Here is a 27711-nt window from a genome sequence, read left to right on the forward strand (position 1 = left end):
GTACAAGAATATAACTACTATAATACTGCTCCTATGTACAAGAATATAACTACTATAATACTGCTCCTATGTACAAGAATATAACTACTATAATACTACTCCTATGTACAAGAATATAACTACTATAATACTACTCCTATGTACAAGAATATAACTACTATAATACTAGTCCTATGTACAAGAATATAACTACTATAATACTACTGCTATGTACAAGAATATAACTACTATAATACTGCACTATGTACAAGAATATAACTACTATAATACTGCTCCTATGTACAAGAATATAACTACTATAATACTGCTCCTATGTACAAGAATATAACTACTATAATACTGCTCCTATGTACAAGAATATAACTACTATAATACTACTCCTATGTACAAGAATATAACTACTATAATACTGCACTATGTACAAGAATATAACTACTATAATACTGCTCCTATGTACAAGAATATAACTACTATAATACTGCTCCTATGTACAAGAATATAACTACTATAATACTACTCCTATGTACAAGAATATAACTACTATAATACTACTCCTATGTACAAGAATATAACTACAATAATACTAGTCCTATGTACAAGAATATAACTACTATAATACTACTGCTATGTACAAGAATATAACTACTATAATACTGCCTCCTATGTACAAGAATATAACTACTATAATACTGCTCCTATGTACACAAATATAACTACTATAATACTACTCCTATGTACAAGAATATAACTACTATAATACTGCTCCTATATACAAGAATATAACTACTATAATACTGCTCCTATGTACAAGAATATAACTACTATAATACTGCTCCTATGTACAAGAATATAACTACTATAATACTGCTCCTATGTACAAGAATATAACTACTATAATACTACCTCCTATGTACAAGAATATAACTACTATAATACTACTCCTATGTACAAGAATATAACTACTATAATACTGCTCCTATGTACAAGAATATAACTACTATAATACTGCTCCTATGTATAAGAATATAACTACTATAATTCTACTCCTATGTACAAGAATATAACTACTATAATACTGCTCCTATGTACAAGAATATAACTACTATAATACTGCTCCTATGTACAAGAATATAACTACTATAATACTGCTCCTATGTACAAGAATATAACTACTATAATACTACTCCTATGTACAAGAATATAACTACTATAATACTGCTCCTATGTACAAGACTATAACTACTATAATACTACTCCTATGTACAAGAATATAACTACTATAATACTGCTCCTATGTACAAGAATATAACTACTATAATACTGCTCCTATGTACAAGAATATAACTACTATAATACTACTCCTATGTACAAGAATATAACTACTATAATACTGCTCCTATGTACAAGAATATAACTACTATAATACTGCACTATGTACAAGAATATAACTACTATAATACTGCTCCTATGTACAAGAATATAACTACTATAATACTGCTCCTATGTACAAGAATATAACTACTATAATACTACTCCTATGTACAAGAATATAACTACTATAATACTACTCCTATGTACAAGAATATAACTACTATAATACTACTCCTATATACAAGAATATAACTACTATAATACTGCTCCTATGTACAAGAATATAACTACTATAATACTGCACTATGTACAAGAATATAACTACTATAATACTGCTCCTATGTACAAGAATATAACTACTATAATACTGCACTATGTACAAGAATATAACTACTATAATACTACTCCTATGTACAAGAATATAACTACTATAATACTACTCCTATGTACAAGAATATAACTACTATAATACTAGTCCTATGTACAAGAATATAACTACTATAATACTACTGCTATGTACAAGAATATAACTACTATAATACTGCTCCTATGTACAAGAATATAACTACTATAATACTGCTCCTATGTACAAGGATATAACTACTATAATACTACTCCTATGTACAAGAATATAACTACTATAATACTACTCCTATGTACAAGAATATAACTACTATAATACTGCCCTCTATGTATAAGAATATAACTACTATAATACTGCCCCCTATGTATATTGACATCTTTATTGTATACTACAGATATATGATTGATAAGAAGTCTAAAGAATGATCTCCGTCCCTGTAGTACTGTCAGCTATCTATACCGTACACTACCATTCCCATCTTTGTTAGCAGTGTTCTTTGCAGTGACGGTGATATCTTCTGATTCTCCAGATACCCCAAGCTTGCTGCTAAGCATCGTGAGTCAAACACAGCTGGAATCGACATCTTCTCAAAATTCTCAGCGTACATCAAGAACACGAAGCAGCAGGACAATGCAGGTCAGCTGGACAGAGTGTATAGTGTGATATGTGCTGGGCAGAGTGTTACCGATGCAGCAGAGCTGAGTTTGTAATTTTGCATTAACACATTATAATGTCATAGTGGGCTCAGAAGGAGAACTTGTTTTCCACGGACAGGACTGGAAAATAAATCTTTAGGGGAATTTGCTTTTCCTAAAATGCCGCGTCCCACCCTTTCCTCAGGAACAGTCTCTGTCTTTCCAGTGTTGTTGGCGGCTGGAGGGAGGGGGTTTATTTAGGATGAGTCTTTTAGGAGGTATTGGAATAATGTGGAAAGAAAAGTTATGTGTAAGGTCAAAGTGTATAAAACACATGTATAATACCCTGGAGACTCAGACCGGAAGCGGAGGTTACCCATAGCAAACGGAGTCCAGAGAAATTAGAAAATGAAAGCAGTGATCCGATTGGTTGCTATGGGCCACTCAATGTCACCCAGGGCCTTTGTGCCCCCAAATAGTGTAATGCTGGTTTAGTGGCCCCCCACACTGTATAATGTCCCCCTTATAGGCCCCACACAGTATAATATGTCATGTATGATGCCCTCCCTTTATGGCCTACATATGGATATCCTACTCTATAATGCCTCCTCATTGTGGCCACACAATATAGAGTCTCCTTGCTGTGGTCCCCTCGAGGCCCCCTCAGTTTAACACTCTCATCTTGCGGATCCCAGACAGTATAGTGTTCCTTCACTGTGGCCCTCCATACTATCAAGGCCTTTCATTGTGGACCCCGCACTATAATGCTTCCTCATTATGGCGCCCACACAGTATAAATAATGCTGCCTCATTGCCGCCCTTACAGTATAATGTCCTCTTCTTCTGAGTCCCGCATAGAATAATGTCCCCTTACATTATAATACCCCCTCATTGTGGCCCCCACACAGTGTAATGCCTCCCTTGTGTCCCCGATATTATAATGCCTTCTTCTTGAGAATCTCACACAATGTTATGTCTCCTTATTGTGTCCCCCAATACATGATGTCCTCTCATTGTGGACCCCACACTATAATGCCCCCTCGTTGTGGCTCCGACATAGTATAAATAATGCCATTGTGGCCCCCACAATATAATGCCCCCCATTATTGGCCTCCAGGAGGTCCTGGAGACCACCGGTCCCTGCCATTAGCCTGAAGGTGCACTGTTTTGATGATACTACATTGTACATAGAGATGAGTAAAGCAATTTGTTCCAAGCCAGGTTCAACCCGAATAATGCAAATTGTTCAGAAACCGAATAATTGGGGATTCATCTCGTACAGACTAAAATGGCCACATGACACGAATTACGGAAATTTATTAATAATAGAGATGAGCGAGTACTGTTGGGATCAGCCGAGCCGAACAGCACGCTCCATAGAAATGAATGGATGCACCTGGTACTTCTGCTTTGATGGCGACTGGCTGCTTAACCCCCTGCATGCCGGCTACGTCCATTCATTTCTATGCGAGCGTGCTGTTCGGATCGGCTGATTCGAACAGTACTCGCTCATCTCTAATTAATAACTTTTTTGGCGCAAAATATTGATGTGAAGTACACCAAGTGTAAGGCGATGTACTGAAGAGGATGCAATAAACAGTATAGGAAACTGCGCAAAAATATTAATGTATCACCTGCTGTATAGTCTGGCAGCCATTACTTAGTGGCAGCAATCTAATATATGAGCAGCTACCTCCCCCTAGTGGCAGCTGCCAGCAGTATTTGTAAGTAACTTCTCTTATGGGAGACTTGGGGATCGTCGCTGTTTTTCAGAGGCAATCTTAGAGAGTGAGGAAGTAAGGAAGCAAATCCATCCTCAGATTACCGTTAGAGAGACAGAAGGTATCAGCAGTGGTCTTAGAGGCTGCACCACTCTGCCACAGATCTGTGTTGTCTTCCCCAGTCCTTCCTTTAGTTTCTGCTTAGTGTAGGCGAATGCATGAAACCCTTCTGCTGCCTTTCGGGATTATACCTTCCCAAAAATTACCTTCACTAGCCCTAACCTTGACATATCTCCCAGACTCCCAACTCTGAAAGGACTGACAGAGGAACAGAATGTGCGGCAGGCCATGGCAAAATTATGTACAGCAGTACCCAGTCCCAATGATTTCATATACACAGTAATGTAAGAGTACAGGGATAATACACACAGCGATGTCACAGTACAGAGATAATACACACAGTGATGTCACAGTACAGGGATAATACACACAGTGATGTCACAGTACAGAGATAATACACACAGTGATGTCACAGTACAGGGATAATACACACAGTGATGTCACAGTACAGGGATAATACACACAGTGATGTCACAGTACAGGAATAATACACACAGTGATGTCACAGTACAGGGATAATACACACAGCGATGTCACAGTACAGAGATAATACACACAGTGATGTCACAGTACAGGGATAATACACACAGTGATGTCACAGTACAGGGATAATACACACAGTGATGTCACAGTACAGGGATAATACACACAGTGATGTCACAGTACAGAGATAATACACACAGTGATGTCACAGTACAGAGATAATACACACAGTGATGTCACAGTACAGGGATAATACACACAGCGATGTCACAGTACAGAGATAATACACACAGTGATGTCACAGTACAGGAATAATACACACAGTGATGTCACAGTACAGGGATAATACACACAGTGATGTCACAGTACAGGATAATACACACAGTGATGTCACAGTACAGGATAATACACACAGTGATGTCACAGTACAGGGATAATACACACAGTGATGTCACAGTACAGGATAATACACACAGTGATGTCACAGTACAGAGATAATACACACAGTGATGTCACAGTACAGGGATAATACACACAGTGATGTCACAGTACAGGGATAATACACACAGTGATGTCACAGCACAGGGATAATACACACAGTGATGTCACAGTACAGAGATAATACACACAGTGATGTCACAGTACAGAGATAATACACACAGTGATGTCACAGTACAGGGATAATACACAGTGATGTCACAGTACAGAGATAATACACACAGTGATGTCACAGTACAGGGATAATACACACACAGTGATGTCACAGTACAGGATAATACACACAGTGATGTCAAAGTACAGAGATAATACACACAGTGATGTCACAGTACAGAGATAATACACACAGCGATGTCACAGTACAGGATAATACACACAGTGATGTCACAGTACAGAGATAATACACACAGTGATGTCACAGTACAGAGATAATATACACAGTGATGTCACAGTACAGGGATAATACACACAGTGATGTCACAGTACAGGGATAATACACACAGTGATGTCACAGTACAGGATAATACACACAGTGATGTCACAGTACAGGATAATACACACAGTGATGTCACAGTACAGGATAATACACAGTGATGTCACAGTACAGGATAATACACACAGTGATGTCACAGTACAGAGATAATACACACAGTGATGTCACAGTACAGGGATAATACACACAGTGATGTCACAATACAGAGATAATACACACAGTGATGTCACAGTACAGAGATAATACACACAGTGATGTCACAATACAGAGATAATACACACAGTGATGTCACAGTACAGAGATAATACACACAGTGATGTCACAGTACAGGATAATACACACAGTGATGTCACAGTACAGAGATAATACACACAGTGATGTCACAGTACAGGGATAATACACACAGTGATGTCACAGTACAGGGATAATACACACAGTGATGTCACAATACAGAGATAATACACACAGTGATGTCACAGTACAGGGATAATACACACAGTGATGTCACAGTACAGGGATAATACACACAGTGATGTCACAGTACAGGGATAATACACACAGTGATGTCACAATACAGAGATAATACACACAGTGATGTCACAGTACAGGAATTAAAGTGATGTCACCTTGTGGATACATGCTGTTTTTGTCAGTATGCTTATTTGATTATTGACAAACAGCACTGGGGATAAGAGTGTTTGATGCAGGTGACCATAACCTATGTATCTGAAGAGCAGGGTTGATATACTGGGTTCTATTGACACAATCCCTTTAAGACAGAGTGCTCGCCTTTTCCCCACTATCAGGGCACCATTTTGTCATACCGACTCTTATAAATGTATAAGCGTATTAAAAAAAATCTAGAAATTTATTAAATTTACAAAACAAACCTGAATATCATACCAGTAATATAACACAGCATACTTTGGCTCATACATGACTGTGAACACTAGAGGGCAGGAGAGTTCCACCAGTGACTGTACAATGAACATTGCTATCTAGTAACAGACAATATACAGTATACAGTCAGAAATATACAATCTTATTGGACTTGTCAGATCTGTTTCATGTGTTTCTTTGTAATCTATGCAGCCCTTCAGAACTATAAGTCCCAGCATGGCTCTACAAGGCTTCTTTAGATTATTTCCCGCCAGCGATCATCCTGTATCATTTACAAGATCTGTTTGCTGCCAGTAATAAGTGTGAATATCCTCGTCTACAGTCAGAGGCCGAAACCAAGACCTTACCACAGCAGAGAATTCGTCACATTGAACCATTTTCCAGTAATCCTCTGGCAACAGAACAAGTCTCATTACTGTATTCATAGATTGCACCAAGATAGGAAGTTACTAATTCATCTATGCCAGTCTTAGTAAATTCCCTCCAGTATGTCTGTGTATGTCTCTGTTCATACCTGCAGTATGGGGTCCCATCAGGTTTCTGTAAATCTTATTGGTAATGGTGGTCATGGCTTAGGCCTCGTTCACATCTGCGTCGGTAATCTGTTTGGGGAGTCTGCATGGTGACCCCTTGAATGGACTACCGAACGCATTGGCAAGCGGTGTGCAGTGAAAGCACATGGACCCCATAGACTATAATGGGGTCCATGTGCTTTCCGCGCGATCTCCACACGGTACATGCGGACAGTAAAATAAAACGTGAACTACTTTCCTCTCCGCATGTTCCCTGCGGAAAGCACATGGACCCCATTATAATCTATGGGGTCCATATTCTTTCACTGCATACCACTTGTAAATGCGTTCGGTAGTCCATTCAGGGGGTTCCCATGCGGACTCCCCCAAACGGATTACTGACGCAGATATGAACCAGGCATAAGCTGGGGCCGCCACTGGTGTAGTGAACTACTTTAATGGTAATTATGGTTGTCAGAGATCAGATACAGGTGAGGGGTTGTCAGCTGAAAAGAGACTTCAGAAACAAAGACCATTAAAGAATAGTTGTCAGGCGTTACACTTGTCTGATGAGATAGCTGTCAAAAATAAGGTCAGACTGAGGCCGTATTCACATCTGCACCCCGGTTTCCGTTTGGGGCGTCTGCTTGAGGACCCCCTGAACGGAAACCTATATACATTACATACTGGTTACCTGGAAAACCTGCTGACCCTATAGACTATAATGGGGTCCGTGTGACTTCTGCTTGGTTTCCGCATTAAACATGCAGAGAGAAAAGTCTTGCATGTTTTGTGCGGAAACCACATGAACCCCATTATAGTCTATAGGGTCAGCAGGTTTTTCACGTGTATAGGTTTCCATTCAGGGAAACCTGAACGCGAGATGTGAACCGGGCCTGAGGTTGTCAGATGAAAGAACAACTAACAAGTGATTGTGAGATTGTGAGATGCAAGGTTGTCAGATGCCGCGAGGAGCCCCAGTAGGGGTAAATAGAGGTAAATGTTTTTATATTTTTGCCCCCGCCCCTGGGCCTCTACCTATTATATTCTGGGGTCTTAAGCGAATAGGTTTTTTTTTTGGTTTTATTAAAAACCGTACAATTTGGAATATTCAGTTCCAATCCGTTTTGCTACAATGCGATTCGTACCGTAAGCTACTTCATATCTAATGCTCAGAACCAGGACCTAGAGGGTTACAGTCCTCCATGAATCGGACCCTCCGGGGGGGGAGGGGTTTGGTCATCAGCACTCGGCAGGCTTTGTTATAATGGGGCAGCTGTCACATGTTATCGCTGCAGATGTGATTGGATGAACGCTGGCACTCTCTTGGCTGAGGGTCAATGGCTTTGCCTTGGATTGAATGTGTCTCTTCTGGCTCTGGATGGAAAGCATCGTGTAAACTCACATTTTTCTGGCTGCGGCGTTACATTCTGATAGGCGTTTTGTCAATGTTTATATAGCTCAGACAGTTAATCCTATTCCCCTGCAAGAAGTTCACGTTCCTGACGCTGGGTCTGGTACCCTAATCTGCCCATAAGAACATGTGGAAAATAGTACATAGAAATACCACTGACCTCAGGGGACCTCGCGGGGAAGCCAGAAGCCCTGCTGCTGTACCTGGACCCTCGCTGTGCGCCTGCAAACACATATGTCTAGAGCTCTCATTGCACTTTGTATCATTAATCCGGTATCATGCAATTATTTTTTTGCATTATTGTTACTATGGTGGAACATTTGCAAAAAAAGATGCTTTATTTAGTTGTGTGCAATTGAAACTTTTTGTAATATCCAAATATATATGAAAAGGAACAAAAGGTCAGAAATAAGAGGCTCCTATGCAAACTCATGTAAGTCATGGATACAGACTATAAGCAAGCCCTTTGTGTAGTCTGATCCTACAGGTCTTGTGTTGTCCGTTTGCTTGAAGGAGTTTTCAAGGAATTCTTTTTATTGCCTATCCTTAGGATAAGCTATAGATATGTGATTGGTAGGGAAAAACACGGATCAACTGTTCGGGGCTGCAACCGATTCCCATACTATACAGTGCACAGAGCCAGAAGCAGAATTCTTCTTACCTTGTATAGTGGCTGGGTGCTGTTACTGCAATTAAGCTCCCATTGACATCAATTGGGGTTGAGTTGCAGTACTGGCATCCAACCACTATACGACCCCCCCCCATGACTGACGCCCCCACCCCCACCCCGCCGCATTCCTGTGTGCTCTATTATGCCCCATAGTGGCCCCTGCACACAGTATTATTCCACATAGTGGCCCTTGCACACAGTATTATGCCCCATAGTGGCCCCTGCACATGCTATTATGCCTCATAGTGGCCCCTGCACATACTATTATGCCCTATAGTGGCCCCTGCACATACTATTATGCCCCATAGTGGCCCCTGCACATACTGTTATGCCCATTTTGGCCCCTGCACATACCATTATCCCCCATAGTGGACCCTGCACATACTGTTATGCCCCATTGTGGCCCCTGCACACAGTATTATGCCCCACTGTGAAAACCTATGAATAATTATTATACTCTGGGATCTTTTCAGACCCCAGAGTATAATAATCGGAGACCGAGAGGGGGTACCAACATAAAAAACACTGTTACTTACCTATCCCCGACTCCGCTGCAGTCCCCGGTGGTGTCGTCCATCTTCAATGATGTTTGGGACATCACATGACCCAGGATGCAGGCCCCGGTTCTGTGATGTCAGGGACATCACAGTAGTAGGTCGAAGCCTGTCTGGAGCCTGGAGAGGTAAGTAACAGTGTTTATTATGTTCCTTTACCTTTCCGGGGCCTCCAATCATTATACTCGGGGATCTAAAAAGACCCACAAGCATAATAAGAGTGTTTGTGGGGCCTCAGCGTCATTTACCGATTCCGGTCCCTGCCAGGATCGGTAAGTAAATAGGGTCTGTTACTGGTTGGAGTAACTCCAGCCGGTAACGGCCTATTAAGAAAAAAGACGCAGCGGTAGCAGCTGTCGCTGGACCCCTAATGTCCCGGGTTCTGTGGCAGCCGCTACCCCTGCTACCCCGGTAGTTACGCCACTGAACAAAACCTATAAATAAAACGGGGAGGTTCAGACTACACAGAGTATATTTGAAGTCTGTGACCATGGAGACACATAACGTATTATATCTATATATTGACCTGATTGTATATCAACATTTTAGGCTCGATTCACATTTGTGTTTGGGTTTCCGTTCAGGGCGTCCACTTGGGTCCCCCAGAACGGAAACCTACCCGCATAAAAAAGCGGTTACTTAAGGAAATCCGCGGACCCCATAGACTATAATGGGGTCCGTGTGGTTTCCATTCAGTTTCTGCACATATTTCATGCGGATAGGGGAACAGAATGGCCTGAACACAGATATGAACCGGGCCTAAAATGTTGCAACAGACACAAGGTTTATTAGAAAGTTGCAGAACTTTTTATTATATCATGAACAGATTTTGGGCTGAAGCAGAAAACAGTCATGGATGCGCTTTCTGTATTTGGGATGAGTTCTTACACCCGTCTCATGTTCCCCGCCTTGTGACGGTAACATTTATAAGGTCTCACTGTGCTCAGACTGTAGACTCATCAACCTGTGGATTCCTGCCGACTGCAAAATTCTCAGTATCATGTCAGCAACACAGCACCATGGTGCAAAATAGCCACAGGCTGCTGAGCCTCTGCCAAGGACCCCCGGACCCCCGCCCCTTCCTGCAAATATATAGATACACTCCTAGACGATTCTCAGAATAACGTCTGCTGTCCAGATGTGAACCCGTAACATTGCCGTGTGTGACACCTGCGCAGAGAGACGGAACGGTGTGAACAGACACAATCCCGTGTAAGCTGCAACCTAAACCCTGCATCTCGTCAATCCTATAACCTAGGAAGAGAGGACATGTGGGATTAATCACTCCGTATGTCATACGCGGCTGCCATGTTCTATAGATTTATTGTACATGCCACCTATAATTCTCTGTATATACATATATCAATAGGAATATAATTACTTGCACAAGTTTATATACAAATGGAGTTTCTGTTCTCTTTCTCTTGGTCGGGGATGTCGGGTTTTTTTCTTTTTTGGAAAATGTAACAAAGAATGAATAGCAAATGTGTGGGCCTGACTTAAGATATATTGTATAGGCTACTTACACGTCATGTTCTTACAGTGCATGGTCTGAAGGCATGGGCTTACAATACAATACAAACTTTTTGGTGTTGTGAGTTTTCTTGAACAGTTGTATAGTATTGAGTGGTCATAGTATGTGCCGTGGGGTGTGATAGAGCATATATGGCATGGCCTATTTGTGCCCAGATCCATCAGTATTACTAGCAAATTGGTGATGGTAGATTATTGTAAATGGAAATGTAACTTGGTGCCCTGGTGTCTAGTGATTCAATAGAGATGACCTTGGTGTCTAATGATTCAGTACAGGTAACCCTGGTGTCTAATGATTCAGTACAGGTAACACTGGTGTCTAATGATTCAGTACAGGTAACACTGGTGTCTAATGATTCAGTACAGGTAACACTGGTGTCTAATGATTCAGTACAGGTAACACTGGTGTCTAATGATTCAGTACAGGTAACCCTGGTGCCTAATGATTCAGTACAGGTAACCCTGGTGTCTAATGATTCAGCACAGGTAACCTTGGTGTCTAGTGATTCGGTCCAGGTAATCCTGGTGTGTAGTGATTCGGTACAGGTAACCTTGGAGTCTAATGATTCAGTACAGGTAACCCTGGTGTCTAGTGATTCAGTATAGATAGCCCTGGTGTCTAGTGATTCAGTACAGGTAACCCTGGTGTCTAGTGATTCAGTACAGGTAACCCTGGTGTCTAGTGATTCAGTACAGGTAATCCTGGTGTCTAGTGATTCAGTACAGGTAATCCTGGTGTCTATTGATTCAGTATAGATAGCCCTGGTGTCTAATGATTCAGTACAGGTAACCTTGGTGTCTAGTGATTCAGTACAGGTAATCCTGGGGTCTAGTGATTCAGTACAGGTAACCTTGGTGTCTAGTGATTCAGTACAGGTGATCATGGTGTCTAGTGATTCAGTATAGATAGCCCTGGTGTCTAGTGATTCAGCACAGGTAATCCTGGGGTCTAGTGATTCAGTACAGGTAACCTTGGTGTCTAGTGATTCAGTACAGGTAATCCTGGTGTCTATTGATTCAGTATAGATAGCCCTGGTGTCTAGTGATTCAGCACAGGTAATCCTGGGGTCTAGTGATTCAGTACAGGTAACCTTGGTGTCTAGTGATTCAGTATAGATAGCCCTGGTGTCTAGTGATTCAGTACAGGTAACCTTGGTGTCTAGTGATTTAGCACAGTTAATCCTGGTGTCTAATGATTCAGTGCAGATAACCCTGGTGTCTAGTGATTCAGTACAGGTAACCTTGGTGTCTATTGATTCAGCACAGGTAACCTTGGTGTCTATTGATTCAGCACAGGTAACCTTGGTGTCTATTGATTCGGTACAGGTAATCCTGGTGTATAGTGATTCGGTACAGGTAACCTTGGAGTCAAATGATTCAGTACAGGTAACCCTGGTGTCTAGTGATTCAGTATAGATAGCCCTGGTGTCTAGTGATTCAGTACAGGTAACCCTGGTGTCTAGTGATTCAGTACAGGTAACCCTGGTGTCTAATGATTCAGTACAGGTAATCCTGGTGTCTAGTGATTCAGTACAGGTAATCCTGGTGTCTAGTGATTCAGTACAGGTAATCCTGGTGTCTAGTGATTCAGTACAGGTAATCCTGGTGTCTAGTGATTCGGTAAAGGTAATCCTGGTGTCTATTGATTCAGTATAGATAGCCCTGGTGTCTAATGATTCAGTACAGGTAACCTTGGTGTCTAGTGATTCAGTACAGGTAATCCTGGGGTCTAGTGATTCAGTACAGGTAATCCTGGTGTCTAGTGATTCAGTACAGGTAATCCTGGTGTCTATTGATTCAGTATAGATAGCCCTGGTGTCTAGTGATTCAGCACAGGTAACCTTGGTGTCTAGTGATTCAGTACAGGTAACCTTGGTGTCTAGTGATTCAGTATAGATAGCCCTGGTGTCTAGTGATTTAGTACAGTTATTCCTGGTGTCTAATGATTCAGTGCAGATAACCCTGGTGTCTAGTGATTCAGTACAGGTAATCCTGGTATCTATTGATTCAGTATAGATAGCCCTGGTGTCTATTGATTCAGTACAGGTAACCCTGGTGTCTAGTGATTCAGTACAGGTAATCCTGGTTTCTAGTGATTCAGTACAGGTAACCCTGGTGTCTAGTGATTCAGTACAGGTAACCCTGGTGTCTAATGATTCGGTACAGGTAACCCTGGTGTCTAATGATTCAGTACAGGTAATCCTGGTGTCTAGTGATTCAGAACAGGTAACCTTGGTGTCTAGTGATTCAGTACAGGTATCCCTGGTGTCTAGTGATTCAGTACAGGTAACCTTGGTGTCTAGTGATTCAGTATAGGTAACCTTGGTGTCTAGTGATTCAGTATAGGTAACCTTGGTGTCTAGTGATTCAGTACATTTAATCCTGGTGTCTAGTGATTCAGTACAGGTAACCTTGGTGTCTAGTGATTCAATATAGATAGCCCTGGTGTCTAATGATTCAGCACAGGTAACCTTGGTGTCTAGTGATTCGGTCCAGGTAATCCTGGTGTGTAGTGATTCGGTACAGGTAACCTTGGAGTCTAATGATTCAGTACAGGTAACCCTGGTGTCTAGTGATTCAGTATAGATAGCCCTGGTGTCTAGTGATTCAGTACAGGTAACCCTGGTGTCTAGTGATTCAGTACAGGTAACCCTGGTGTCTAGTGATTCAGTACAGGTAATCCTGGTGTCTAGTGATTCAGTACAGGTAATCCTGGTGTCTATTGATTCAGTATAGATAGCCCTGGTGTCTAATGATTCAGTACAGGTAACCTTGGTGTCTAGTGATTCAGTACAGGTAATCCTGGGGTCTAGTGATTCAGTACAGGTAACCTTGGTGTCTAGTGATTCAGTACAGGTGATCATGGTGTCTAGTGATTCAGTATAGATAGCCCTGGTGTCTAGTGATTCAGCACAGGTAATCCTGGGGTCTAGTGATTCAGTACAGGTAACCTTGGTGTCTAGTGATTCAGTACAGGTAATCCTGGTGTCTATTGATTCAGTATAGATAGCCCTGGTGTCTAGTGATTCAGCACAGGTAATCCTGGGGTCTAGTGATTCAGTACAGGTAACCTTGGTGTCTAGTGAGTCAGTATAGATAGCCCTGGTGTCTAGTGATTCAGTACAGGTAACCTTGGTGTCTAGTGATTTAGCACAGTTAATCCTGGTGTCTAATGATTCAGTGCAGATAACCCTGGTGTCTAGTGATTCAGTACAGGTAACCTTGGTGTCTATTGATTCAGCACAGGTAACCTTGGTGTCTATTGATTCAGCACAGGTAACCTTGGTGTCTAGTGATTCGGTACAGGTAATCCTGGTGTATAGTGATTCGGTACAGGTAACCTTGGAGTCAAATGATTCAGTACAGGTAACCCTGGTGTCTAGTGATTCAGTATAGATAGCCCTGGTGTCTAGTGATTCAGTACAGGTAACCCTGGTGTCTAGTGATTCAGTACAGGTAACCCTGGTGTCTAATGATTCAGTACAGGTAATCCTGGGGTCTAGTGATTCAGTACAGGTAATCCTGGTGTCTAGTGATTCGGTACAGGTAATCCTGGTGTCTATTGATTCAGTATAGATAGCCCTGGTGTCTAATGATTCAGTACAGGTAACCTTGGTGTCTAGTGATTCAGTACAGGTAATCCTGGGGTCTAGTGATTCAGTACAGGTAATCCTGGTGTCTAGTGATTCAGTACAGGTAATCCTGGTGTCTATTGATTCAGTATAGATAGCCCTGGTGTCTAGTGATTCATCACAGGTAACCTTGGTGTCTAGTGATTCAGTACAGGTAACCTTGGTGTCTAGTGATTCAGTATAGATAGCCCTGGTGTCTAGTGATTTAGTACAGTTAATCCTGGTGTCTAATGATTCAGTGCAGATAACCCTGGTGTCTAGTGATTCAGTACAGGTAATCCTGGTATCTATTGATTCAGTATAGATAGCCCTGGTGTCTATTGATTCAGTACAGGTAACCCTGGTGTCTAGTGATTCAGTACAGGTAATCCTGGTTTCTAGTGATTCAGTACAGGTAACCCTGGTGTCTAGTGATTCAGTACAGGTAACCCTGGTGTCTAATGATTCGGTACAGGTAACCCTGGTGTCTAATGATTCAGTACAGGTAATCCTGGTGTCTAGTGATTCAGAACAGGTAACCTTGGTGTCTAGTGATTCAGTACAGGTATCCCTGGTGTCTAGTGATTCAGTACAGGTATCCCTGGTGTCTAGTGATTCAGTACAGGTAACCTTGGTGTCTAGTGATTCAGTATAGGTAACCTTGGTGTCTAGTGATTCAGTATAGGTAACCTTGGTGTCTAGTGATTCAGTACATTTAATCCTGGTGTCTAGTGATTCAGTACAGGTAACCTTGGTGTCTAGTGATTCAATATAGATAGCCCTGGTGTCTAGTGATTCAGTACAGGTAACCCTGGTGCCTAGTGATTCAGTACAGGTAACCCTGGTGCCTAGTGATTCAGTATAGATAGTCCTGGTGTCTAGTGATTCAGTACTGGTAATATTTGTCTTTAGTGATTCAATATAGATGACTGTGGTGTCTGGTGATTTATTATAGATAACCCTGGTGTCTGGTGATTCAGTATAGATGACCTTGTTGTCTAGTTTGTTATGCAGAGAGATAAATGTATATCCACTATAAGGCCACTTTATTAGAGACACCAGCTAGTAGCATGTTGGACCTCACATCTCCATCAATTCATTTTGGCATACACATGTATCAAAGGACCAAGGATGTACAAGAGTTTATCAATTCATTCTCCCATCAGCATGGTAAACATATGTTGTGGTGTCCTAGTGGATTAACTCTTTACCTCCAAAGAATTTTTCATTTTTGTGTTTTCATTTTTTACTCCCTACTTTCCAGAAGCCTTAACTTTTTATTTTCCATTTGCAGAGTATGAGGGATTTTTTTTTGCTTAACAGACTGTACTTTCTAAGGGATTGTCACCAGACCCAGCATATCACCCCAGCCCTGCAGATAGATAGGTTAGTGTCACCAGAACCAGCATATCACCCCAGCCCTGCAGATAGATAAGTTAGTGTCATCAGACCCAACATATCACCCCAGCCCTGCAGATAGATAGGTTAGTGTCACCAGACCCAGCATATCACCCCAGCCCTGCAGATAGATAGGTTACTGTCACCAGACCCAATATATCACCCCATCCCTGCAGATAGATAGGTTAGTGTCACCAGAACCAGCATATCACCCCAGCCCTGCAGATAGATAGGTTAGTGTCATCAGAACCAGCATATCACCCATCCCTGCAGATAGATAGGTTAGTGTTACCAGACCCAGCATATCACCCCAGCACTGCAGATAGATAGGTTACTGTCACCAGAACCAGCATATCACCCCAGCCCTGCAGATAGATAGGTTAGTGTCACCAGAACCAGCATATCACCCCAGCCCTGCAGATAGATAGGTTAGTGTCACCAGAACCAGCATATCACCCCAGCCCTGCAGATAGATAGGTTAGTGTCATCAGAACCAGCATATCACCCCAGTCCTGCAGATAGATAGGTTAGTGTCACCAGACCCAGCATATCACCCCAGCCCTGCAGATAGATAGGTTACTGTCACCAGAACCAGCATATCACCCCAGCCCTGCAGATAGATAGGTTAGTGTCACCAGACCCCAACATATCACCCCAGCCCTGCAGGTACATAGGTTAGTGTCACCAGAACCAGTATATCACCCCATCCCTGCAGATAGATAGGTTAGTGTCACCAGAACCAGCATATCACCCCAGTCCTGCAGATAGATAGGTTAGTGTCACCAGACCCCAGTATATCACCCCAGCCCTGCAGATAGATAGGTTAGTGTCACCAGAACCAGCATATCACCCCAGCCCTGCAGATAGATAGGTTAGGGTCACCTGATTTAAACAGTGTTTTCCAATACATCAAGAACAAGCCCAGACTACTTGCCCCTCTTTGACCATCTTTTTGTTGTCTATATGTGTAAACCTAGATTTACCCAAAATTTATGTACATAATAGCCATGCAAAAAAATGCCCATTTTTCATGCCCACTTTACCCCTGAGGTGAGCCCGTTTTCACAGATCCCTCATCTCTTTGAGATATTCTGGGATCCGTTAAAATTGACAAAAAATAGGATATGACCTATTTTTCTTACGGTCTTGTGGCTGGCCCCCATTTGATATTCACTGTCATGTATTCATTAAAATGGTCAAATCAAAATTCCAAAATCTGTTATATAATAACTATAACAATATATAAACTTATACGATGTTTCAAAAATGGGGCAAGTCCAAAAAAGTCCCCAAAAAATTACAAAAATTCTTATTTAGATTTTTTTTTCTTTATTAAAATGTGTCCATTCTTCTCAAAGTTTAGTTGAACACCGCACTCTACTGCGATGGGAGCAAGAAAAACCCAAAAATATTTTACTAATAAAAAAAGCCACTCTCAAAATATTTGGCAACCGTTCCTTGATATTTTCATTCTCCTCTCGGTATTTTCATACAAATAACCAAAGATCCTGTAGCCCTTTAAGGGGAGGAAATGTATTCCCTTCCCGACGTGAACTACATGTTGTTTTAGTCGTGTGCGCCTGGGAGGTGGCTCGCACTATTTTGTTTGCTTTACGGCCTGTCTGCTCTTATTGGTGCGGGTATCTATCCATTAGCATACAGATGATTGCCGGCCTGTGCCAAGAGACTGAAAAAAAAATGTGTGCAACTCGAAAAATTCTTTGCTACACCTAATTATAGATAATTACGGGTAACCCCTGCGAGCACACGTGTGAAATCACAGTACGGACATTGTTCACACCACGCAATTATTGGCATCAATACGCGTCCCTTTAATCAACATGTTTTGGGAGGCTGTAAATTAAACAATTGTACACAAGCCTGGCTCTTGTTCATCTGAATGTATTAATATTACTAGATAAACGTCTGGCGAGCGGCGACGCGTCAAGTGAACCCGGGACCATCTGAAACGGTTCACGGATAAGGTTAAGATAAATGGGGTTTTCATGTTATGTTTGCACATTTCATTGCGGACAGTCTCCAGATAATGCACCATGGGGGGGGGGGAGGGGGTCTACATGACTAATAAGAGGCTAATACAGCAACGTAGACATAGACACAACAGCAAAATCGGACAATACTGTTCATTCAGATGGTGCCAAGACCATATAACAATGTCCTGTATCTCTACGTACATAGGGTATGATCGGTGGATATCATCCATGACTGCTGCCATAATCCATCAGTATTCATAGCCCAACCAACCACCACAGGGACTTTGGTAATATTTTGCAAGACGAATGGATATTTTTGTCCCCCAAAATTTGAAAAGGGTCGATAAAGTATATAAATAGAGATGAGCGAGTAGTACTCGATCGAGTGGGTATTTGATCGAATACTATGGTATTCGAAATACTCGTACTCGATCGAATACCACTCGCTGTTTGAATGTAAAAGTTTGATGCAGAACCAGCATTGATTGGCCGAATGCTATACAGTCGGCCAATCAACGCTGGTTCTTCTCCTACCTTTAGAAGTCTTCTCCATGCAGCTTCCCCACAGCGTCTTCTGGCTCTGAATTCACTCTGCCAGGCATCGGGCCTGGGCAGAGCCGACTGCGCATGTCCGCTTGTAGTGCGAGCATGCGCAGTCGGCTCTGCCCAGGCCCGATGCCTGGCAGAGTGAATGAAGAGCCGGAAGACACCGCGGGGACGCTGCACGGAGAAGACTGCTCGGAGGATCCAGCCCGACCCTCACTCGTGGACTTGGTAAGTGTAATTTGATCAAACGTTGCCTACCCCTGAAACGAGCATTTTCCCCCCATAGACTATAATAGAGTTTGATATTTGATTCAAGTAGTCGAATATTGAGGGGCTACTCGAAACGAATATCGAACCTCGGACATTTTACTGTTCGCTCATCTCTATATATAAACAAAAAGTTGCATGGAATAGGAATAGACAGATTGGGTTATATTTATACCGTATGTCCCCTGTAAGAGCACCAGAACCATGTGTAGAGGCCTATAACACAATTTGGTGGTGGCTACCTCTCTGTAGAGTGCCAGTCCATACCTTTAAGTGTTACGACGAAATTTCCCCCTAATATCCATGAACATAATGGGAAAGGGGCTGTTTCTGAAGATGACCATACACTTTAGAGGTTGGTCATATGGTTGTTGACCCATAGCTATTTCTTGTAACTAGTCATGTGTTCTTAAGGGGTTATCCAGGACTATGATACTGAGCTCCACTTCCTTTTCTCGGGGAGTGACATCACATCCCTTGGTCGCATGGCCATGCGGTAGCTCATCCCTACTCAATTGACGGGGACTGAGTTGCAGCATGGCCATGTGACCAACATACGTGATGTCACTTCCTGGGAAGAGGAAGTGGAGTTCCGCATCATAGTCCTGGATAACCCCTATAAAGCCGAGAGAGTAGTATTCCATTGCCAGATACTTCTGGCAGCATCTTATCTTCTCAATGAACGTAAGGATGTGGCATGTTGAAATCCAACTGCCCAATCCTTCTTTCCCCAAAATATGCCATTCTTTAAGAATTATTGAGTGCTTCATAAAATGTCTACATATAACACGCCTGGTGATTGTATTTGATAAATAATAGTGTAATAGGGATAGCAACTCCCAATGGGGTGTCCTGCCACCCAGGAGTGCCTTGGAAGCCCACCAGGGGCTACAACACTTTGGTCGGGGAGATGACAACATGCCTACATGCAACATTATCTGCGTCCTTAGGATGGTTTTAGACTTTTGGTAAAATTTATTTCGTAAGGGTGGCCCTTGGAAATGTTTCTTCAACAGGGGGGATGTGAGTCACCAAAGGTTGGGGAGTACTGCTGTAGGGGGCAGAGGTAACAATTGCTACTGAACCCTGTAAACTCAGGGGGCCTAAAGGCTTCTGTACAACATATGAAAACACCTGTATACATAGGGTAAGTAGGGGCCCAATTACATAGTTGGGGTCCAGGGGCTTCCTGTTATGCTTCTGGTAGCGGGGTGTATGCTTTTTAGTACAAGAAAGATGGGAAGAATATGCAAATCTGTCTTCCATGATGTAATTAGGAAGACAGTGCCTCGGTCATGCAGTCCAATAGGGGGCGCTCCCTTTAACATCATGCCCAACCTTCCCAGAGGCCTTTGCTGCAATGCAATGATGTGGGATTTTACCAAGTACAGTCTCTCAGCCGATGACAGCTGTTTCGATCTAGAAGGAGCGTCCTCTATTGGGCTGCATGACTGAGGAACTGTCTTCCTAATTACATCATGGAAGACAGATTTGCATATTCTTCCCATGTCCCTTTGCACAGTGGAGTGCAAAATGGCTTAATAGGACTCCACACACCTAAATGGTGGTCTCTCCCTAAGGAGTGACGATATCCTCTTAACCCTTTAGTACAAGGCACATTGACAGTGTCTGCTCTGATTTTGCATTTTGCATAGTGATGCAATATGGCGCTATAAGGAGTCCTCCAAAGCTACGGGTTGGCAATGTCTCACTGGTGGCATCTCCAGTACAATACTTCACCTCGTGTTTATATATGACATACTGTAATGTTCCTTTAATAACTTATACACGTTGCAGCTATCTGACGTATCCTTGTGGTCCCTTTAAGTAGTACAACTTGACCTTATGGCCCTTCATACCAAAAACAGCTTTGTGTAAAAAATGTTCTACTTCAGTAGTGAGGTTTTTGTTATTTTCTATATTTTTGCAATGATACGAAACCCTATAATTGTCTAATGTGGTGTATGATTATATCGTATACCGGAGGAGATCTGGTTAGTGTACGGAGATGGCGTTCTTATTGTCAGATACAGACAGAGTAAACCGCACTTCACACATAATGTATGTAAATTTATTTAATTCTAGGGATAAACTCGGCTTCCTGGGGATAATTTTTTTGGGATAAACAATATTCAGTATCGCCCACATCCCCCGTTAACACTTTGCATCGCAATGGCTCCCTTAAATGAACTCTTGTGCGGATTCCTTGCGTTCACATCTCCTTTATAGTATTCAGATGTCAGTGTACAGCACGAAATCCTTAGGGCCGGTGGTGTTGTATGGTGCCCTGTGCGATACCTGTTCTTGTGTTCCATTGGGTGCTTGAAGGGGGTGTGCTAATAGGGACACAAATCCCCCTATCCACATACTATGGGCACAGTTGGAATTTTTCCTGTGGGCCCCACCGTTCCTGAGCAATCGTTTGTTAGTTTCAGGACTAATATGCTAATTAGGTTCTCTATTGTCAGGTGGGTGGTCCCCAACTATTTGACAATATAGAGGCTAATTAGCATATGGGTCCGAGTGTTACGTTTTCGCACAAACCAGGTGTGCTGCTGCTCCATACAACTCTATTTGGTTGCCAGATATACAGTGTTGGCCAAAAGTATTGGCACCCCTGCAATTCTGTCAGATAATACTCATGTTCTTCCAGTAAATGATTGCAATCACAAACTCTTTGGTATTATTATCTTCATTTAATTTGTCTTCAATGGAAAACCACAAAAAGAATTGTCAAAAAGCCAAATTGGATATAATTCCACAGCAAACATAAAAAAGGGGGTGGACAAAAGTATTGGCAATGTTTGAAAAATCATGTGATGCTTCTCTAATTTGTGTAATTAACAGCACCTGTTACTTACCCGAGGCACCTAACAGGTGGTGGCAATAACTAAATCACACTTGCAGCCAGTTGAAATGGATTAAAGTTGACTCAACCTCTGTCCTGTGTCCTTGTGTGTACCACATTGAGCATGGAGAAAAGAAAGAAGACCAAAGAACTGTCTGAGGACTTGAGAAGCAAAATTGTGAGGAAGCATGAGCAATCTCAAGACTACAAGTCCATCTCCAAAGACCTGAATGTTCCTGTGTCTACCGTGCGCAGAGTCATCAAGAAGTGTAAAGCCCATGGCACTGTGGCTAACCTCCCTAGATGTGGACGGAAAAGAAAAATTGACGAGAGATTTCAACGCAAGATTGTGCGGATGGCGGATAAAGAACCTCGACTAACACCCAAACAAGTTCAAGCTGCCCTGCAGTCCGAGGGTACAACAGTGTCACCCCGTACTATCCGTCAGCGTCTGAATGAGAAGGGACTGTATGGTAGGAGACCCAGGAAGACCCCACTTCTTACCCAGAGACATAAAAAAGACATGCTTGCAATCATTTTCTGGAAGAAAACGAGTATTATCTGACAGAATTGCAGGGGTGCCAATACTTTTGGCCAGCACTGTAGTAGAGTTAGTGTATCCCTGAAGAACTAAGATGGTTAAGGGATTAGGAACATAAATCACATATGTAGCATTGGTATGTCTCTGCAAGGTTATAGTGACATTTCTGTCTTCTTTGTATGTATTCTAATAGCTCTAGAAAAAGGGTTGACGAAAGCACTGAAGAAACTGGATGTCTATCTGAACACACCCCTCACTGAGGAGATTGACGCAAACAGCCGAGAGGAGGAAAAAGTTTCCCGAAGGAAATTCTTGGACGGAGATGAATTGACACTTGCTGACTGCAATCTTCTACCCAAGCTCCATGTGGTCAAGGTAAGACTGCCAAAATTGGTCTCATCTTGAAGGTTCAGAATTTCATATTGTCGATCGATGTTTAGGATAGATCACCAATATGTGGTCTGTGGCAGTCCAACACTGGGCACCCCCACAGATCACCTATTTGAAGAACCTGCCATTCTTATGAGTTATGGGACCTGTTCTATGTGCCAATGACGTCACATTCATTAATCACTATGTACATTGCTTTGCTGGGTAGTCCCTGAAGACTAAGTTTTACCCAACAGACCGTGTTCTCCCAAATGCTGTAGCCTCTTCAGCCAGCTGATCTGTGGGTTCCCTGGGTGTTGGACCCTCACTGATCAGATATTGATGACCTATCCTAAGGAATCATTATAGGTCATCAATATGTAAGTTCTGAAAGACCCCTTTAAGTGAAGCACCCCTTTAATTGAAGCTAGTCCTAGTATAAATGGAAAATGTTAGGTTAAAAAGTAATCTCACCAATCACCCATCGCTGCCTCCTCTGGACTCACAGGGTATGACTGCTCAGCCAAGCACTGGTTGCAGTGGGGTCCCTTTTAGTGACATTTCTGGTGAGTCAAGAGTAACCAGGAAGTAGAGACCAGGAGTGGTAAACCAGGAACGGGCAGGAATTGGTGCAAGCACTATTGCTTCTTTAATCTTTTTATAACTCATTCTGAGCCATTTATAAGAATTTTTGTCATGCATACCTCCCAACTTTTGAAGAGCCGAAAGAGGGACCCACTTTTATGTTGACTCCGCCCATTCTCATTCATTTTTCATGTGCCCCCACACAGTATAATCTTCCTACAGTCACCTGTAAATTATATTCTCTCCTTCATCTCTCCCAGTTTCAAATAACCCCTTTATCTGCTCCCAGTTTCATGTCCCCCCTCCATCTCTGCCCCCAGTTTCATGTCTCCCCATCTCTGCTCCCAGTTTTATGTCCCCCCATCTCTGCTCCCAGTTTCATGTCCCCCCATCTCTGCCCCCAGTTTCATGCCCCCCCATCTCTGCCCCCCAGATTCATATCTCCCCCTTCATCTGCCCTAGTGTCGTGCTGTTCTCCCCTCCCTTCATCTGCCCCAGTGTCATGCCTTTCTCCCCCCCCATCTGCCCCAGTGCCATGCCATTCTCCTCCCCTTCATCTACCCCAGTGTCATGCCGATCTCCACCCCTTCATCTGCCCCAGTGTCATGCCGTTCTCCCCTCCCTTCATCTGCCCCAGTGTCATGCCGTTCTCCCCCCTTTATCTGCTCCAGTGCCATGCCATTCTCCTCCCCTTCATCTACCCCAGTGTCATGCTGATCTCCACCCATTCATCTGCCCCAGTGTCATGCCGTTCCCCCCCCTTCATCTGCTCCAGTGCCATGCCATGCCATTCTCCCCCTCTTCATCTGCCCCAGTGTCATTCCGTTCTCCCCCCTTAATCTGCCCCAGTGTCATGCCGTTCTTCCCCCCCTTCATCTGCCCCAGTGTCATGCCATTCTTCCCCCCCTTCATCTGCCCTAGTGTCATGCCGTTCTCCCCTCCCCCCTCATATGCCCCAAGTTTCATAGGCCCCCTACATTACGTTCCCCTCAATGTTTAACAGAAATACTTATAACTCACCTTCCAACGCTCCCCTGCTCCTCACTCTGCTCTCTCACTCCACTCACATAGTTGTAGGCCCAATGTGACGTCATCACATCGCGCCTACACATGCCAAAGCCGGAGCGCAGCGGTAAGGCAGGAGCTGAGCTGTGACAGCTCCTGCTTTACTCCCTTATATGTTCAACTCATCGGCATCCTCCGGAAACCGGGACATACCTCCCGCCGACCAGGACTGCAGGACAGGACACCGAATTCGTGAATGTCCCGTGGAAATCGGGACGGTTGGGAGGTATGGTCATGTCATTTTTGTCTTGTCGTAAAACCCTTTTTGAATCATCACTGTAGACTATTTACACCATCAAGCCATCATAGGTTGACAGCAACGGACATTAACAGTGGTAGGATGACAGAGGCAGATGCAGCCTACTTTTGTCATGAAAGAAAAAGTCCTGCATGCAGGACCTTTTCATAAAAGCAAAAAACATGATGAAATATGATGAAGAAAGCTTCTGTCAAACACCAAATGAAGGGGGCTTAGTCTACATCTGTTGTTTAATGTCTGTTGCTCTCATCCCGTGACGGATAAAAGTAACGGACACTAAATAATGGTGGCGTGAACCCCCCCTAACACCTTCAATAATACAAGGCCATAACCAACAACTGTCCGAAATCTTAGAAGTCATATTGGTAACCGTAAGGAACAATGGGGACCATATTGAAGACACTTACGTGATAGAGGTAGAGTTGTCCAAAGTCTTCAGTGTTAACTACTAAGGAGCAAGGGCTAACGGATTCTTGCGGGACTTGCAAAGGTATGGGCGGTGGTATGTACGGATGTAGCAGAGCCGAACTTGTCAAGGTTATACTACAACCTCTGGATGAGGGGATGCTAAAAAGGCAGAACGGAGGAACTTTAGACAAATTAATGATGGTTGAGAGTATTCTCGGGTTCCAGGCTCTTCACCTTAAAGCGTTAACTATGTTTGCTTTCACCGGCGGTACGGGGCAGATTATTAAACACTTCATTTATTCCAGCATTTCTATTTTCTTAGCCAAATAATAAATATGATTTGTGACATGTTTAAGTGTTTATTCTGGTTAAGACCACCCAGGCCAGTCCTAGGTTCGCCCCCACTTCTTTTTGTATATAAATACAGTTGACCTGGATACATTTAGGAAATGTGAATCCCGGGAGTATTCCAAAATGCATGTAAAAATAGTAAAAAAGCAAGTGCACATGTAGTATAAGCTTTTATAAACTTTATCAAAGGGGTTGTCTGACTCGGCACTTAGCCGTGGACCACCATCGGTACCACTGAAGTCAATGAATCCCCAGTAATTTCATTAGGCCTTGGCATTGCAGGGACTATTAGCACTTTTTGTATTAATCTCCCCATATCAACTTGTGTTTGGGGGACGCAAAATAGGGATTTATAAATATGGCATTCACCTCCCCCTAGTGGTGAATTCAGACAACTAGTGGGATTGGGGAAAGTGGTGCATGTGTGTCGTTTGCACCACAAAATGCGCCACTTTCTCAATTTTCCAACCAGCTTTAGAGACAAGTGGGCTGGGACAACTTTACTATAACTCACTCCACTCGGCTGTGGAGTTGGTAAGCCAAACCACTGACTCCAAGTCCGACTCCTTTCTCTACATACAGCCGACTCTGATTCCTGCTCGGACTCTGACTCCTTCATAAATGGTCAGAGAGGATTTGTAAAGATCCTCTAATTCTAAGGGTAGTAGCCAATGACCGTGTTTCACCCATGAAACACGGTCCACGTGTTAGCCAGATTTACTGGCTTGAACTTCGTGCTGGGAGTGGGACTCCTAGTGGTATAGTTATCTATAATGCTAAGAGTCCTAGTGACATAGTGTCTCGTCCAATAATTGGTACGGATCAGTATGTTGGTGGGAGGCAGGGACTCCTAGCATCATAGATAACCAACTGAGGGGAAGATGAGACCCCAAGGACTATTAAACCCCAAATCACCCACCCATACCCATCATGTGTCCATTGCCGCACCTGCCACCAAACGAGGAGAATGACGGAACCCCAAGGACAATTGTACCCCAAACCACCCACCCTCCCACCCATCCATCCATTCTACGCCTGCCCCACCCCCTACCCCATTCTACTTGCTTTGGCAATGCCAAATACCTATTCGGACATGCCAATAAAGCCTCTTTGTATTGTATTGTATTGTACTGCTTGGAATCCCGCTCCCATCATGAAGTTCAAGCTGGTAAATCTGGCTAACACGAGGACACGAGGCACGTTTCATGGGTGTAAGTCAGTGAAATAGGAGTCGGTAACTTTTTTCTAACTTCGATTCCCCCCAAAATTGGTCCCAACTATACTTCCATGACTGTGACTTCACAGCCCTTTTTGAGCCTGAAGTCTATCCAGTCCCTGACCTCCCGTGGTGTTCCAGAATTTCTAAGAGGCCAGATCCTACAAAATAGGCTTTGTTCTAGGATCGAAAGTGATCAAATATAATAAGAGAGGATGGTCATTGGTTGGGGGTCGATAGATACTACAATGACGTACCATTGTGGAGAACTTTGTAGACTAAAATGTAATGCTCATGCTCACGTCTTTCCAGATTGTGGCCAAGAAGTATCGCAACTACGAAATCCCCACAGAGATGACGGGGGTGTGGAGGTACCTGAAGAACGCCTACGCCAGAGATGAATTCACCAACACATGCGCTGCGGACAAAGAAACAGAGCTGGCCTATGCCGACGTAGCAAAGAGGCTCTCCAAGTCCTAACAACCGAGAAGATGCCACCAAATATAGTATTCTCTTTCACAAAGACTCCAATCTTGGTTGCCTTAGGATGGACTTCCTCCTCCTGTTTAACCATGACATCATTATCTCAGCTTCCAGACACCCCGCCTTTATACCTATCTACCAGCATGGCCATACATACACTTTCATACACTTAGAATTTCCAAGGAAAATCCTCAAGCAATTTGCTTCGATCAGTAAAATGAAAGACAATGATTCCGAGACCCACCACCCGCAATTTCCATCCTAGATTGAAGACAATACCTGCTATCGTATATAAAGTATTTTTTTAATGTAAGCTCACTCCTTTAAAGGTGATTTATAAAATGTATTATATCATAGGTAATTGTATAATATATATATATATATATATATATATATATATATGATTCAGTGCTACTCTTTACATCTATGGCTAGAGTATTAATTCTAGAGTATTCTGTGATTCCATCAGAGTGGTCTACATCTTGTTTTATGACCTGTTTTT

At 42.8% G+C, this 27711-nt stretch overlaps 1 protein-coding gene across 2 annotated transcripts in view; it reads left to right on the top strand.

Moving 5' to 3' along the window:
* The window catches only part of CLIC5 (chloride intracellular channel 5), a 72707-nt gene extending 45454 nt beyond the window's left edge, over positions 1–27253 (top strand). For both annotated transcript variants that reach the window (XM_075269246.1, XM_075269247.1), the window contains exons 4-6: positions 2265–2371; positions 22667–22848; positions 27039–27253. In XM_075269246.1, coding sequence (XP_075125347.1) covers positions 2265–2371; positions 22667–22848; positions 27039–27206 — 457 coding nt within the window. In that variant the 3' untranslated portion in view covers positions 27207–27253. The remainder of the gene's footprint in view (positions 1–2264; positions 2372–22666; positions 22849–27038) is intronic.
* Positions 27254–27711: the final 458 nt, after the last annotated feature.

Source organism: Leptodactylus fuscus, chromosome 3 (genome assembly GCF_031893055.1).
Source record: "Leptodactylus fuscus isolate aLepFus1 chromosome 3, aLepFus1.hap2, whole genome shotgun sequence".
Lineage (NCBI taxonomy): Eukaryota > Metazoa > Chordata > Amphibia > Anura > Leptodactylidae > Leptodactylus > Leptodactylus fuscus.